This window comes from Coturnix japonica, chromosome 18 (assembly GCF_054131305.1).
Source record: "Coturnix japonica strain WE chromosome 18, WE-NBRP24, whole genome shotgun sequence".
NCBI lineage: Eukaryota > Metazoa > Chordata > Aves > Galliformes > Phasianidae > Coturnix > Coturnix japonica.
In genome coordinates this window covers 3,989,981-4,004,777 of record NC_140680.1, presented here as the reverse complement: position 1 = coordinate 4,004,777, position 14,797 = coordinate 3,989,981, and the positions used below count along the sequence as shown (strand labels likewise).

The following is a 14,797-nucleotide window of genomic DNA, read 5'->3' as shown; positions in this document are numbered from 1 at the left end:
GCAGCATGAGGGGCTCCTAACAATAGGGTGCCTGTGGTTCCCTGTGGGACAGCCCATACCAGCTATGGGACATGTCACATCCCACCTGGAGCCAGTGTTAGAGCCTGCAGGATGCCAAGGGTTAAGTGTCAGCACCATGCATCTCAAAGTGTCCCAGCTTTCCCTGTGCTGCTGTCACAGCAGGGACAGCACTGCAGCCCTGTGCTGGTTGGGGAAAGGTGCTGGCAGGGAGCAGGGTCTCACCTTGGTGCAATGGGGGCTGCAGAAAAGGAGCACTGTGTAAATGCCCAGCCTGCAGCTCCACCCATGGCTTTGCTGCAAGGTCTTTGCTCTGTGTTTGCAGGGGGACCGAGCAGCCCTCCCTGCAGCACCCAGCTTTTGTTTCTATGCCTGCAGCATCCAGCTCTGCATCTTGCAGCTCGCTCAGCACCTTCGCCTTAGTAGAAGGGGGGAAAAGCCTCCCTTGGCTTTGGCCGAGGGCATCGGGGATGGGTGCTGCAGGTGGAGATGTCCGGCAGAAGGAGCATGCAGTGGGGTACCCTGATGTTACTCTGGAAAGTGGCAGCAATGACATTTCCTCAGCTAAAACACCATCCCTGTGGTCCACCTGCAAACCCCGCATCCTCACACACCGCTGGGGTTTCCTACCACCATCCCCAAGCCCTGGCAGGGATGGGCAGCATCGGGTCACCCCACATTGCGCCCATCCATAATCACAGGGTTGGGGTGGGGAGGGTGGGAGTGCAGCTCTGACCCCGAAGCTGCAGCGGGCGGAGATTGGGGCCGGCAGTGGTGACGTTGTTAGGAGGGAAGGAACAGCTGCACAGCAAGGACGGGCACACGGCCACCAGCAACGCGCCTGGCTGCTCCGCTACCCAACAGGCCTCGGCCGTGCTGGTAAGTGTGCGCTGCCGTGCAAAGGGCGTGCAAAGCAAAGGCACCGCTGTGCAGTGCAAAGGGAGAGGGGAGGGAGGGCGAAGCGATGGTGAGGGGTGAGAGATGCAAGCAGAGGGGGGGCTGGCAACCAGCCCCTTCTTTTCCTTTTTTTCTTTTTTTCTTTCTTTCGTTTTCTTTTTCTTTAAATTATTTGCAAAGTCTTCCCTTTCTAACATAAGCTGGGGCTGAGCTGTTGTGAGGATGGAGGGATTTGGGGGCACTTTTAGGGCACAGACGTTACTGCGGGGCCAGGGCCCATGGGTGTGTCCGGCAGTGGGGATGTGGCTTTGTGAGCCCTACGCTGCACCAACACCCATCACCGTGCCCTGGGACACCCACACCTGCCCTACACGGGAGGGAAATCCCATTTATTTTATCAATGGTGAAGTTCTGTGCAGGGAAACACCCCAAATGCACTTTAGCGCAGGGGACTTTTGGCACTAGGGTGGGGCAGGGGACCTTGGGGACCCCCCCTGTTCCTCGATGGGGGGCATATCTTTAGCATTTCCAACCCCATAGAGCCTTTTTTCCTCCCTGGGGTAGAGTGAGAAATGCTGGGTGTGCCACGGCCCCTGCTGTGCTGCAGTGACAGCCCCAAGGCCATGCTGTGGGTTAGGGCAGGATCCAGCCATCCGCAATGGGATTTTGGCAAGGGTTTGCAAGAGGCTGAGAGTGGCTGCAAAGCAGGGGTGATGCGGATGGAGCAGATGGGGTTTGTGCATCATTTAGGGTTGCTTGTAGCACTTTTGGCTCACGGGCACATTGCTCGCCGTCAGGTTGGGTTGGGGGCTGCGTGGAGCTTCAGACACTTGGGGAAGAGCTGGAGCCATTCTCTGGGTCCCAGAGAGATGTCAGCCCCACGGTGAGCCCTGCTATGAAGGACAACAGGCACACTGCAGGCACTGGGTGTGGTGGGGCACTCACTGCTGTGATGAACAGGGCAGCCTCAGCATGGCTGCTGCATGCAGAGCAGGAGGGAGCACTGTGCTGCAGGGCTTCCTCTGTGCATGGAGGGGATGAAGCCCACATCCCCTGCGACACAGAGGGTCCTGAGAGGCACTGGAAGGATGCACAGGCCATGGGCTGGGATCCATGGCACCCATTTGGTGCACTGCAGCCCTGCTGCAAGGCTGGGGCTCTCCCAGGGCTGAAAAGAGAAGGCAGGAGCTCAGCTTTTCTGCAAGACTTCCTGCCCTGGCAAGGATGCTTGCGGAAATGCTCAGTGCCAGAAGGTGCCCTGCGGCACAGGCAGGGCCTCACCCTCCTCTGCTGTCTGCCCTCCCAAAGACATGGGGTGAAGCTGGGTGAATCTGGGTGCTTTTCCCCTGTTTGCTGCCCAGCTGGAAGCCCAGAGAGTCCTGGCTGTGCCTTGTGGCTCTGTGCAACGTGTCGCAGAGGGAGGCCAGAACCAGCAGAGCGTGACGGGGATGGCGCTGGGGCCAGAGGCTCAGATGTTGCTCAGAGACTCCTGCAGGGCCGCCCTCCATTTTCCAGCTGTTCCTCTCTCTTCAACGGCTTTCTCAGAACTGCCCGGGGACTTTCTCCGTGGGGGTGGGGAAAGCTTACATTGAGACAGGCTGCAGCTATAAATGGCGATGGTTGTTAGAAAACAACACGCTGGTTACCCTAGAAACCCCAAAAACCCATCTGGGTTTCCGGAGCTTTGCTCTATGTGCTGAGCTGATGGCAGTGCTGATTTGGTGTGCAGAAACCCAAGTGCTGCCTGGTCCCATTCTGAAGCAGGGATTCCCCAAGCATACATGAAGCCAGCGTGCCTTCAGGGCCACTGGGATGCACGATTGTAGCCCGGCAGCATGGGAGCATCACGGGGCATGGTGAGGAGGTGGGGTCAGCACTGGAGCGTGCTCCCCAAAGAGGATGCTCAGCCCATTTCCACATATTCAGCACTTTCTTCCCCTCCTGGGTTCTTTTCTGCGGTAGCAGGAAACTGTGCAGACACACATCATCTCCACTTCTCCCATCTTGCTGCCAGGTGCCAAAGGAGATCAGCTGGGGTCACCCCATGGTCACCTTATCAAGCCCTGGAGGGAACAGGGAGCACCCAGCTGTCTGTTCTGAGAGATGGTTGCAGGGTGCCAGGGGATGTTTTGGCTCACGGCTGTTTTTCTGTTCCCTCCTGCAGCTCCTCTGTGCCCTCACCCCTGTGATTACCATGGCACCCAAAGGAAAGGTATGTTGACTACACTCTATGGGGTGCTTGGGTGAGATGGATTCTGGGGGCCATGGCATTGTTGCCCCCAGGGCTGAGACAGCAGCTGTGTGGTGCAGGGTCTGTGTGCATTCCAGTCTCTCCAAGCAACACCAGCAGATGGGGGTAATTCTGGTGGGGGGAACTAGGGGCAGCCAGGGGCAAAAATTCCTTTGAGACCACAGTGAGATGGGGGAGAGAAGTGGCTGACTGCCCTGCTGCTCACCATTCCCTTTAGAAAACACACCGTTATTGCCTCAAGTCCAACAGACCATAGTGTCTCGCTTAGTGGTTGCCTCTGAGTGAGGAAACTGAGGCACAGAGAGGGTGAGCATCGGTGGTCCAGAGCCCAAGCAGCTGCTGCGGGTGGGAGCGGAGACACGCTGGGAATTTTGCCTCCGCCCCACCAGCCCCAGCCTGGCTTATTTTTAGCTCTGAGATGAGTCAGAGGCTGGAGGAGGGGAGGTGGGGGGCCCTGAGCTGCTGGAGCAGGGGGACGGAGGGCTTGGAGGTGTGGGAAGGCACAGCGGGATGGATGCTGCTTCCCTCCCCAATGCTCTGCACCTCCCTGGGGCCCTGTGGGGAGCAGGGGCTGATGCACCTACCTCCTGCCTCAGTTTCCCTGATCCCCACCACACAGCACTGCAGCAAGGTGTTGGCCTTGCATGCCAGCTCTGTGTCACCCACCCATAGGATCCCAGCACCCTCCAGCCACCCTTGTCCCCTCCTGCTGCCTCTAGGCACCTCCCTTTCCCTGCAGCTCCTTGTCAATGCCATGTGTGTGCTGGCAGCAGGAGGGTCTGGAGCTGCCGGGAAGTGGGGCTAAATGCAGCTCTTGGATGAATCAGCTGCAACACGATCTGCACCCATGTCTGCACGCCTCCCTTGAGGACAGCGTCTCCTCTCTGCAAGCCCTGATCCCCAACCCCACTCCCTTTCCCCTATGAAACTGCTCCAGGAATTCCACTGCTCAGCTCTTCCCACAGCAGGGGTGTGTCCAGTTCCTTATACCACAGCATTGTGTTGGTTTCAGATCTGCTTCCCCCCCAGCCTTGTGCTGACAATGTGTGGGGTCTCACCCCTGGCTCAACTGAGGTGACTGAACCTGGGCAATGATAACCTGGGGACAGAAACCCCAGCCCCTGCCCTACCCAGTCCCGGCCTCGATGCTTGTACCCCATGCAGAGCTGGGGCATCCTCAGCATCCTGAGGGTTTCCCTGCTCACAGCAGGAGGCAGAGAAAATGACTTCCTTTTGTCTGCTCTGTGTTTGCACTGCTAATTCCCTGAAGCCCTGCTGCCTTGTGGGGGTCCCTGCATTCAGGGGTCTCCTTGGAGCCTCCCCTTTCAGCTGCTCAAACCCTCTGAGCTGCCCTCAGGACAGCCAACAGGACTGCTAACAAACACCTGGGTCAGGGAGGGCTGCATTCAGCTTAACCTTGGGCAAACAGAGAGTGGTGCCAGCAAAATACAAGTAGGAAGGTCACAGTCTGCAGGGACGTCAGACACAAACAATTTGTGCAGCACGGAGAGCAAACAGGAAAGGAAACAACTGGAAAGAAGAACAGTGTTTGGGTTTGAGGTTGAGCTCAGCTCTCCCAGCCCCAGACAGGAGCCAGCCTCAACCTGCTGCCCCTCAGCCTTCAGTTCCTCTTCCCCCTCACTGCAGCATGGGTCATGGGCTGCCCTCCCCCTGCATCTCCTTGCTTCCTCCCTTCCAGGTATACAGGGGCTCAGTGAAGGACTTCCCAGGCTTCAATGCCAGCCAGGATGCAGACGCTTTGTACAATGCCATGAAGGGATTTGGTATGGATGCTCCTCGAGGCTGTAACCCCAGGACCACCCCGATGTCCCCATGTCCTTTAGTTGCCAGCTGCATGCTGGGTGCCCCACATCGCATCCTTTCCAGCTGCTTGGTTCAGCAGCATGCCAGGATTGCTCCCGGCTCCCTCTCCCCTTTCTCCCCATAGCTCTGCTTCTCCTCCTGCCCTAAGCCAGCAGCATCTTTGGGCATGGTGGGATGGTGATAGTGAACCCAGAAAGGGGTGGGATCCAGCCATAGGGCCAGACACAACCGCCTGACTCTCCCCACAGGCAGTGACAAGGATGCCATCCTCGATCTCATCACATCCCGCAGCAACAAGCAGCGCGTGGAGATCTGCCAAGCCTACAAGTCCCAGTATGGGAAGGTAACATCAGAAATGAGCCCTGATCTGAACCCCAAACACTACATCCTGCACCCTCAGGGGATGCTGCGTGGCCAAAGGCATCTCAGCCCTTTCCTCCTCGTCCTCCCCTAGGACCTCATTGCAGACCTCAAGTATGAGCTGACAGGCAAGTTTGAGCGGCTGATTGTAAGCTTGATGCGGCCTCCAGCTTACAGTGATGCCAAGGAGATCAAAGATGCCATCGCAGTAAGGGCTGGGCAGCCTCTGGGAGCCCTTTGGGGATGCTCCCAGCTCTCCCTGCTGCTCACAGGGTTGTGTGTCTGTGCTTGAAGGGCATCGGCACGGATGAGAAGTGCCTCATTGAGATCCTCGCCTCCCGCACCAACCAGGAGATCCACGACCTGGTGGCTGCCTACAAGGATGGTGAGGGCTGGGGAAGGGCAGGGTGAGGGTTAAGGGGACCTCAGCTCCCCTGGCCCTGAATTTTCCATCTTCCACTAGCGTACGAGAGAGACCTGGAGGCTGACATTGTTGGGGACACATCGGGCCACTTCAAGAAGATGCTTGTTGTCCTGCTCCAGGTATGTCTGTCTGTCTGTCCAGCCTGAGCCAGTCGTGAGTGCTTCACCCAGCAGGGCTGAGCCCATGGCCATTCCACAGGGTGCCAGGGAGGAGGACGATGTGGTGAGTGAGGACTTGGTGGAGCAGGATGCCAAGGTGAGGTTCATGGGTAGCATCTGAGTAGGGTGGCATCGGGATGAGCCCAACCTGGGGCTGCAAAGTGTGCAAGCAGCACACTGATTTAGGCTCTCATTCCATAAGGACCTGCTGGAAGCCGGTGAGCAGAAGTGGGGCACTGATGAGGCTCAGTTCATCTTCATCCTGGGCCGGCGGAGCAAGCAGCACCTCCGTATGGGTGAGCACCTACAGGGCTTGGGCACCTCCTGCCAAGGCCACCTGCATGGTCCCACGGGGCCCATCTTCTACTGGGCATATTGCATGCTCCACATAGGACTGAGCTGACCCACAGGAGGGATGGGGACACCCAAACCACTGGAACACCCTACCCACAGAGTGGCTTATGCCCTAAAGGGGGGCTGCTCCAGTCCTGGTAGCCCCAGAAGGGCTCAGCATCCAACACTTTACTCTCATAACGCAGTCTTTGATGAGTACCTGAAGATTTCGGGGAAGCCAATTGAGAGGAGCATCCGGGGAGAGCTCTCTGGTGACTTCGAGAAGCTGATGCTGGCAGTGGGTAAGGTGCTGTGGCTGGATGCTGAAACCATCACTGGCGTTGCTGGGGCTGCATGGTGCAGCACAAAAAACAGAGGGGTCATGGGGTGGGGGGTTGTGCAGGGCAGGCTGCCATTGTCCCCCCCTTCACTTTGTCCATTTCCCCTGCAGTGAAGTGCGTCAGAAGCACAGCAGAGTATTTTGCTGAAAGGCTCTACAAGGCCATGAAGGTGGGTGCATCACCCCAGACCAAGGAAATCTTCCCTCACTGTGCCATTGAGTGGCTGTGAAGCCAGAATTTGTGTCCTGGGACCTCAGCTCTTCCCTACAAAGGACTCACCAGACTTGGGACTAAGGGAAACCCTATAGAGGGTTCCAAATCCAAGCATCCATCCCAGTCTGAGTGGGTTTGCAGTTCCAGGGCCTGACACAAAGCATGCTCCATTACAGGGGTTGGGCACAAGGGACAACACGCTGATCCGCATCATGGTGTCACGCAGCGAGATTGACATGCTGGACATCCGGGAGGTGTTCAGGACCAAGTATGAGAAATCTCTCCACAACATGATAAAGGTGAGGGCTGGGAGGTCCCGCTCTCCCAGTGCTTCCTCCTTCCCAGTGCTGAGCATGGGGCAGCCCAGGTGCCAGGGCTCCAGCTCAAGGGGACAGCTCAGGGGGCCCTGCTCCCTGTGCCATTCCTACGGCACCATCCTGTGACCATAGTGCATCCCTGCCATGCACCATCATCCATCTCTGCCCATCCTTCCAGGAGGACACCTCTGGAGAGTACAAGAAGGCTCTGCTGAAGCTGTGCGGAGGGGACGATGAGTAAGAACAACCCCTTTTCCATCCATCCTTGTCCCTCTGGGGCTGGGTATAAAACCTATGGTTTGGTTCCCTGCGGTGCACCCAGCTGGGTCTGGTGACCCTGCCATCCCTTAACACTGCCACCAATGGTACCACATTCCCTTCCACTTGCCCCGTGCCCAGCACATGGCGGCTGTGGAACCCTGGGGTTGTGCAGGATGGGGTGGCTGCAGGGCAGGGAGCAACTCACTGTCTGCCTGTCCTTGCCATCCCCTTGCAGTGCCGCAGGTGAGTTCTTCCCCGAGGCAGCGCAGGTGGCCTATCGGATGTGGGAGCTTAGCGCGGTGGCCAAAGTGGAGGTCAGCATTCTCAGCCCCCATCCCCAGCCTCCTCTGCTCACCGCCAGCTTGGGAACCGCCTGCTCCTTTCTATCACAGGGCACAACCCTGTGTCCCCTCTCTACCTCTTGCTGTGTGCCTTCTTTCAACTCTTTTGGCTCTTTGGTTTTGGGCACAAGGTCAGATCAGCATAACCCTGTGGGGCTAGCCAGCCCTGACCCCACTAACCCGTCTTTCAGAAGCCTCTCTCACTGAGGCAGCATCTCCTGCATGTCTGTGTGATGCAGCCCGCACAGCCCCGGGGCACGTGTACCCAGGGCACAGCTGGTGGCCATGCATGTGGCTGGAGGTACCTAGGGCACAGTGCTTTGGGGCAGGCAGAGAGATGCCCAGAGGGCAGGGAGCCCCGGTGCTGTGCTGGGAGTTGTGTAAGGGCATGATTCCTTTCTGTGCCCCTCTCCTGGCTCTCAGCTGATGAGGTCTGAGTGCTTAGGGGATGGCAAAAAGCAGCACATTGAGACACAGGGGGATGGCTGCCACCTGCTCCCCTCTCTCTGCTGCCTGGCTATGGTTTGCCCTCAGATGGAAGGGGTGATGGTCTTGGGGACGTCCTCACCCAGCTCCAGGTGCTCGCACTAACCCACCACCTGCTTTGGCATGGGCTTGCTGGGTGGCACTGTCCCTCCCTCCATCCCTCCTTCCTCCCATCCTGCTGCCTAGGGGCAAATCCACACACTCTGTATCTCCACAGCTGCGAGGAACCGTGCAGCCTGCGGACAACTTCAATGATGATGGTGATGCACAGGTGCTGCGGAAGGCAATGAAGGGCCTGGGTAAGTGCACCCAGCACCATTCTGACCCCATGGGGAAATGCTCCCCAACAGATCCCAGGGCAGAAAACCCATGCAGGGCTGCAGAATAGCCTTAGGGCTATTTACAGAGCATGAGCTCTGAAGCTATGTAAGCTCCCCCTCCTCATGCACCAGTTCACAGGGGGTGACAAAGTGCATGGCTCTATTGGACCCTTGGAGCCTCTCACCTGCATCTCTGCTGTCATTGCAGGCACAGATGAAGGGGCCATCATTGAGGTGCTCACACAGAGGAGCAACGCCCAGAGGCAGCAGATTCTGAAGGCCTACAAGGCTCACTATGGCAGGGTACCACTGGCCTCTCCCACCCTGATCCATTGCTCTGCCTGTGTCCTTCCCTCCTCAATGTCATTCCCTCGCTGCAAGAAATCCTGCTGAGGCCTTCCCAGCTACCTCCCTCCCACCTCTACACATTTCTCCCTGCTGCTGTATTGGACTGTCCCTGCAGAAGGAGCTGGCACACCAAATATCCCATTGCTTTTGCAGGACCTGATGGCAGACCTGAAATCAGAGCTGTCAGGAAGCCTGGCTAAGCTGATCCTCGGGCTCATGCTGACACCTGCGCAGTATGATGCCAAGCAGCTGAGGAAGGCGGTGGAGGTGGGTGTCATAGTGATGCCATCGGCTTCCACACGCACAGACAGTGTGGGTTTTGCTGCACAGACAGGATGAAGGGCTGACACAGGGGGATGCTCTCTTGCAGGGGGCTGGCACAGATGAGAGCACCCTTATTGAGATCATGGCCACACGGAACAACCAGGAGATCGCAGCCATCAATGAGGCGTACCAGCAGGGTATGGGATGGGAGGGAGTGCGGGGAGAACTGAGGGCCATGCATTTCTCTCCCTTCCACCCAAGCCCCCTTCTCCTTATGCAGCAAGAGCTGCATTAAATCCACAGCCCCTTCTGCCCCAGAGCCCTCTGCTTTAAAGCAGACAGATCTGTGGTCCCAGTAGAAAGGCATCAGAGCTGCTGGGCTGGTCCCCACCTCCAGGCATGGAGGATGACCACCACCAACCCCAGGCACAAAGAGACCCCACGGGTGGGTCATGGGGACAGCGGGTGCTGGTGGGTGGCTGGGCTCAGCTGTCCCCTTGCCCTCAGCCTACAACAAGAGCCTGGAGGACGACCTGAGCTCTGACACATCGGGACACTTCAAGAGGATTCTCGTCTCCTTGGCTCTGGTATGGACGGCCCTTGTGTGGAGCACAGTTCTGCTGTGGGTTGTGGGGTTGTGGCTGTGGGCTGGGAGTGCTCTGTCTGTCCTCCTCTCACCTGGGACTTCCCCATATTTCTTCCCCAAATCTCCACGATTTTTGTATTGACTCACAGGGCAACCGTGATGAGGGACCAGAGAACCTCGCACAGGCACAGGAAGATGCCAAGGTGAGAACCTTACAAGCTGTTTGTGTAGGATCAAGGGCATCACATCCTCAGGGCACCACATGGGGCTGGGGTTGGGTCTCTGCAATCTGCAGGGAGAAGTGGCAAGTGAAGGGATGTCAGCTCTCAGGACTGATTTCTGCAGCCTGGGGTGATGCTGCTCCATGCACACGTAGCAGCTCCAGGGAGCACCCAGTTATAGCGGCACAGTTTTGTGTGCGGAGTGGCTGCTTTGGAGTTCCACAGAGCAAAGAAATACTGAAACGTGGATCTTCAGCTTCAAAAGCAGCTTCACCTCTTTGCCTTTTGCATGGGGAAGCACTGAAGCTCATGCTGCTTTGCACATCACCAGTGCTCAGGATGCCACCCCAAACCATCCTCTGCTCTTTACTGGGTGGTGATGATTCAAGACTCAAAGGGGAGGACTGAAAAAACAGAACTGGGGTGCTGAGCTCATTGCCTGGCTGAACTCCTGATCTGAGGAGGGCCCTGACCCTTGGGCTGAGCACCCTGGGGTCCTGCTCTTTCAGGTCGAGACTTCACTAAAGGTGATGGAAAGTTTGGTGGCTGCATGTCCCGCATTGCAGCCATATCCTGTTCGCTGGGGCTGCCTCCCCACTCTGCAGCAGGATGGGGCTGAGCACTTCCCCTCTTTTCCTTCCCTTTGACTTCGTTTGGCACATGGTGAAGGATGGGGAGGGGCCCCTTCCTGGTGCGAACATCACTTCTTGGGGCCACAGAGCAAGGGGCCACTTCTCCCCAACCTAACATCCCTGTCCTGCCCCAGTGCATGCCATGATTATGGGGACAGCCGAGATGTTGCCAGCAGAGGGAGTGGCTGCTTTGCTTCTGCATGCGCTGCTGCTGCTGCTGTTGTTGCTGCTGCAGAGAAAGAGAGAGCCAGGGATGACAAGCATAGGGATTGCAGCTGGATGGCAGCTGTCCCGGCGCTGGGTGGTGTTCTGCTGCAAAGCAGAGGTGGGCAGGCTGGTATGCACCAGATCTGGGTTGCTCACAATCGGCCCCAGCTCTGTCCCTTTCTCTTAGTCCCCATCAGCCTGGGACCCAGCTGGAGGAGGAGATGGGGGACTCTGTGTTCAGCTCAGCCCTGGGGTAGCAGGGGACAGGTCATTTTGTGGGCTTTTGATTGACTTCCTTCACATTGTCAAAGGAAAACAAAAGGTCGTGCAGCACCTTCTGATGCCATTGTCTTCCTGTCTCTCTCTTTCTCTCCACCAGGTTGTTGCTGAGACCCTGGTGAGTGCCTGCCCTATTGCTCCTCAGCCTTGTGCACATTTCTGAGAGCTGCAGTCAGTGGGTGCAGGGCTGGGGCTGGGGGTTCCTGTGTCTGGCAGCTCTGAATTCCCTGTGCACTATTGGTCGTCCACCTCAAAAGATGGAACAAATACCCTAATGACAAGCATTCCATTTCTTTTTCTTCATAAAAACTGGACAACATCACATTTTCCCAGATATAATATGTGGTTGTGCGGCTGTGAACCTTCACATCTAGGAAGAGCTGTCTGACATCCCTCCCCCTGCCCCCCTCCTCATTCTCTCTTCCTCCCATAGAAACTTGCTGACGTTGCCAGCAATGACTCCAGTGACTCCCTGGAGACCCGCTTCCTCAGCATCCTCTGCACCCGCAGCTACCCGCACCTCCGCAGAGGTAGGACTGCCCAACTCCTCCCTGCTAGGGGAGATGTGGCACTGAGGGACATGGTTTAGTGGGCACGGTGGTGATGAGTCAGTCAGTGTTTGGTCTTGGTGCTCCAGCGTTAGTGCTCCGGTGCTCCATATTTGAGGCTGGGGTCTCCTGGTGCTGGGCCGAGCACTCGGTGCTGATCTTCCATCTCCCCACCCCAAGTGTTCCAGGAGTTCATCAAAATGACCAACCACGACGTGGAGCACGCCATCAGGAAGAGGATGTCAGGAGACGTGAGGGACGCCTTTGTGGCCATCGGTCAGTGCAGGGCACCAGGCAGCAGCCCCTTTTCCTGCTTCCTCCCTGTTTTGGGGGCAGGGGGGCTCACAGCATGCTGTGGGGTTGGGACATCTCCAGGGCATCCTATGGGGCTGTGCCTGCACTCAGTTTCTCTCCCCTCTGTGTTGCAGTGCGGAGTGTGAAGAACAAGCCAGCCTTCTTTGCTGACAAGCTCTACAAGTCCATGAAGGTACAGATGGGCTCTCCCAGGGATCAGGGCTATGGGACCCTCTGGGATTCTGCTTTCATCCCATGGTAGCAATGGGGCTTGGCCTCCAGCTATCCCCAAGGGAGCAGGGCTGAGCTCAAACCAGTTCAGGATTAGCAGGGACACAGGAAGCTCGTGTCATGTCAGCAGCATGCCATGCATATGCCCAAGTGGTGACCTCCAACTTGGGCTGTGCTGGATATGCTCTGCCCCTCTTTCTGGGGTTATTTGTTCAAGTTCCCCTCCACAGGGTGCTGGTACAGATGAGAGGACCCTCACTCGGATCATGATTTCCCGGAGCGAGATTGACCTGCTCAACATCCGGGGCGAGTTTATAGACCTGTTTGACAAATCTCTGCACCATATGATCGAGGTAAGGGAAGGGGGGCACCCCACTTGGCTCAGCACCTTATCTGGCCAAGCCATAATCTGAGGATCCAGGGGCAGAGAGCACTGAGCTGGATGTCCTTTTGCAGAAGGACACCTCCGGTGACTATCGCAAGGCTCTGCTGGCTCTGTGCGGGGGGGACGACTAGGAGGCCACGGCAGCCTTGATGTTGTGTCTGAGCCAGCACGTGCACACCCACCGCCTGGATGTCACCGCAGCTTTGGGGGCCTTGGGGGACACGGGGGTCCTGCGGAGCACAGCTCACTTTGCACCAGAGAGCGGCACCGCATCGTGGGAGGGGGGTACACAGGGAGGGGACTACATGGGGAGAGGGGTTACTGTCTGTCTCAGTGCAAATGCATATACAAATGTGCCACAAGCCCAGGAATTTATCCATATCAGAAAGATGGTTTTAAGTCTCATGAATAAAACCTTGCTGTTGCTGACCTTGGGATGAGAGCTGTCTGTTTGTTCATAGAATCGTTTGAGTTGGAAAAGCCATATGGTCTGACTCACCGGCAACGAACAGGGTCATCTACAGCTCAGTGAAGAGCTCAGAGCCCCATCCAGCTTGACCTTGGGTCTTTCCAGGGGTGAGACATCCACCACCACTCTAAGCATCTGGCACCAGTGCCTCACCACTCATCATCAAAGGGCTGTTAACCACTCTGAGGTTGGCAGCAGTGCATGGATGTCACCCAGAGCCTCATAAAGCTCAACCCATACCTCTGAAAGCCCCTGGCAGGTTCCGCGCCGTTCCCCTCTGTGCTGTGGTCAGGGCTGGATCTCGTGCAGATGGGGCTTTTATAAACCAGAGATACACATCAGGCTCGATGGCACCCAGCCGTCCTCACACGCAGTTTCCTGTGCTTTCAAGTTGCCAAAACAACAGTTGAAACACACATGCCACGTAGGCTACACCCCCAAAGAGTTTATGTTTGCATTTCCCCCCAGCTCCCAGGAGGAAAGAACTGGAATTTCCAAAAGTGGGAAATTCCAACACTTTCAATTGTTTCCAAGTCAGAACAAAAAGGCTTAAATACCCCCGTTTTCCTCAGAACAGCCTGATGAGGAAAGGCTCACCTTGGAAATATCAAAGCAGCATTAGGAATAATAGCGCAGCATTATTACAGTGTTTCAAACCCAGCTGAGGTCAATCAGCAGCAACATGTAGAGGCAAACCACGGAAGCTGACATGCCTTGGTTTGGGGTTACTGCACTGAGTGTTCCCTTGATGTGTTCCTGTAAAACACCCTGTGACAAACACGCTTTTCTCCAGGGTGAACAACCCCACTGAACAACTTCACCCTCTGATAGAGATTTCATAGAACAACCCGAGTTGGGAGGGACCCATGAGGACCATCGAGTCCAACTCCTGCCTTGGCCTTCCCTTTACATGAGTAGGGGTGGGCCCCCACCCCACTGACTGCTGTAAAGCTGAGACCAACCGCTCCATCACTCACTGGCTCCGAGCAGCACAGGACCATGTTTGAGCCTCAGGGCTGCCCCCAGCCCTGCTCAAACTGTGCCACTGCCACCACCCCTCCTCCCAACCTCTGCCTGACCCACCTGACCCCCACATCCCATTTCCCCATGTTAGGAATTTCCCTGGCACCCACTGCCAAAACAGCAAGATACCAGAATCACACACAGTGTTTGGGGACAGGGAGGGAGAGCAGGATGGGATTTCCTCCTCAGAGGAACACCCTCTCAGGGCAGATCTTGCTGCCAACGAGCTTTTGTGTCCTGCTTCCTGCACCCAGCATCGCAGCAATCCATCTGCATCATCTGTTGCTACAGCTGGAACAGAATGCAGCCAGCAGCATTTGAATTGCTGGAAATACTAGAGCCTAGTTAATAACCTATTTAAGCATCAGATATTTAAACATTCAGCCTTCACATTGCTGTAGCCAGCAGCACACCTGGGGCTGCTCACAGTGGGCTGCCCTCTGAAGGAGAGCTGCAAACAGGACTGAGCTCAGTAAATTGCTGCCAGTGCCCAAACTGATGGGCACAGAGAAGGGAAGGAAGCAGGAGAGCTGTGAGCAGGACTCTGTCCAGAGGCAGGACCCCATCAGCCACCACCACATCGCAGGCATTTAGGGCTGCAGCTGCCAGGATCGGGGACTCACCCTAGCACACATCTGCTCTGCACATTGACCAGCAGCACTGGGGGCAAGGGCTCACTTCCAGGCAAACCAATGATAGATTTCACAGGTTGCAACATCCAAAAAACCCCACGAGCTTGCGTTCTGCATGCAGAGGGATGGACCTC

At 56.7% G+C, this 14,797-nt stretch overlaps 1 protein-coding gene across 6 annotated transcripts; it reads left to right on the top strand.

The window, feature by feature from the left end:
* Positions 1–823: 823 nt before the first annotated feature.
* On the top strand, positions 824–12,968 carry ANXA6 (annexin A6). Of its 6 annotated transcripts, none has more exons than XM_015875880.3 (26): positions 824–897; positions 3,080–3,127; positions 4,866–4,950; positions 5,239–5,333; positions 5,445–5,558; positions 5,645–5,735; positions 5,814–5,893; positions 5,973–6,029; positions 6,135–6,228; positions 6,472–6,567; positions 6,717–6,775; positions 6,996–7,118; positions 7,315–7,373; positions 7,633–7,711; positions 8,442–8,523; positions 8,753–8,847; positions 9,046–9,159; positions 9,263–9,353; positions 9,664–9,743; positions 9,892–9,945; positions 11,182–11,199; positions 11,515–11,611; positions 11,810–11,905; positions 12,058–12,116; positions 12,385–12,507; positions 12,611–12,968. In XM_015875880.3, the coding sequence occupies exons 2-26, from the start codon at positions 3,110–3,112 to the stop codon at positions 12,668–12,670; spliced, it is 2,019 nt and encodes a 672-aa protein (XP_015731366.2). In that variant the 5' UTR covers positions 824–897; positions 3,080–3,109; the 3' UTR covers positions 12,671–12,968. The 6 variants fall into 6 exon arrangements, 4 of the variants coding, with proteins under 4 accessions (XP_015731366.2, XP_015731367.2, XP_085375308.1 ...); XM_085519182.1 differs by lacking the exon at positions 824–897 and adding an exon at positions 2,864–2,929; XR_014935610.1 differs by lacking the exon at positions 7,633–7,711.
* The last annotated feature ends 1,829 nt before the right edge of the window (positions 12,969–14,797 follow it).

What these genes read in the sequence shown, in the direction of transcription:
- ANXA6 (XM_015875880.3), top strand. An exon ending in GGCTCTACAAGGCCATGAAG is followed by an intron (nt 6,776 to 6,995) that starts GTGGGTGCATCA and finishes GCTCCATTACAG; the next exon opens with GGGTTGGGCACAAGGGACAA. An exon ending in CTACCCGCACCTCCGCAGAG is followed by an intron (nt 11,612 to 11,809) that starts GTAGGACTGCCC and finishes CCCCACCCCAAG; the next exon opens with TGTTCCAGGAGTTCATCAAA.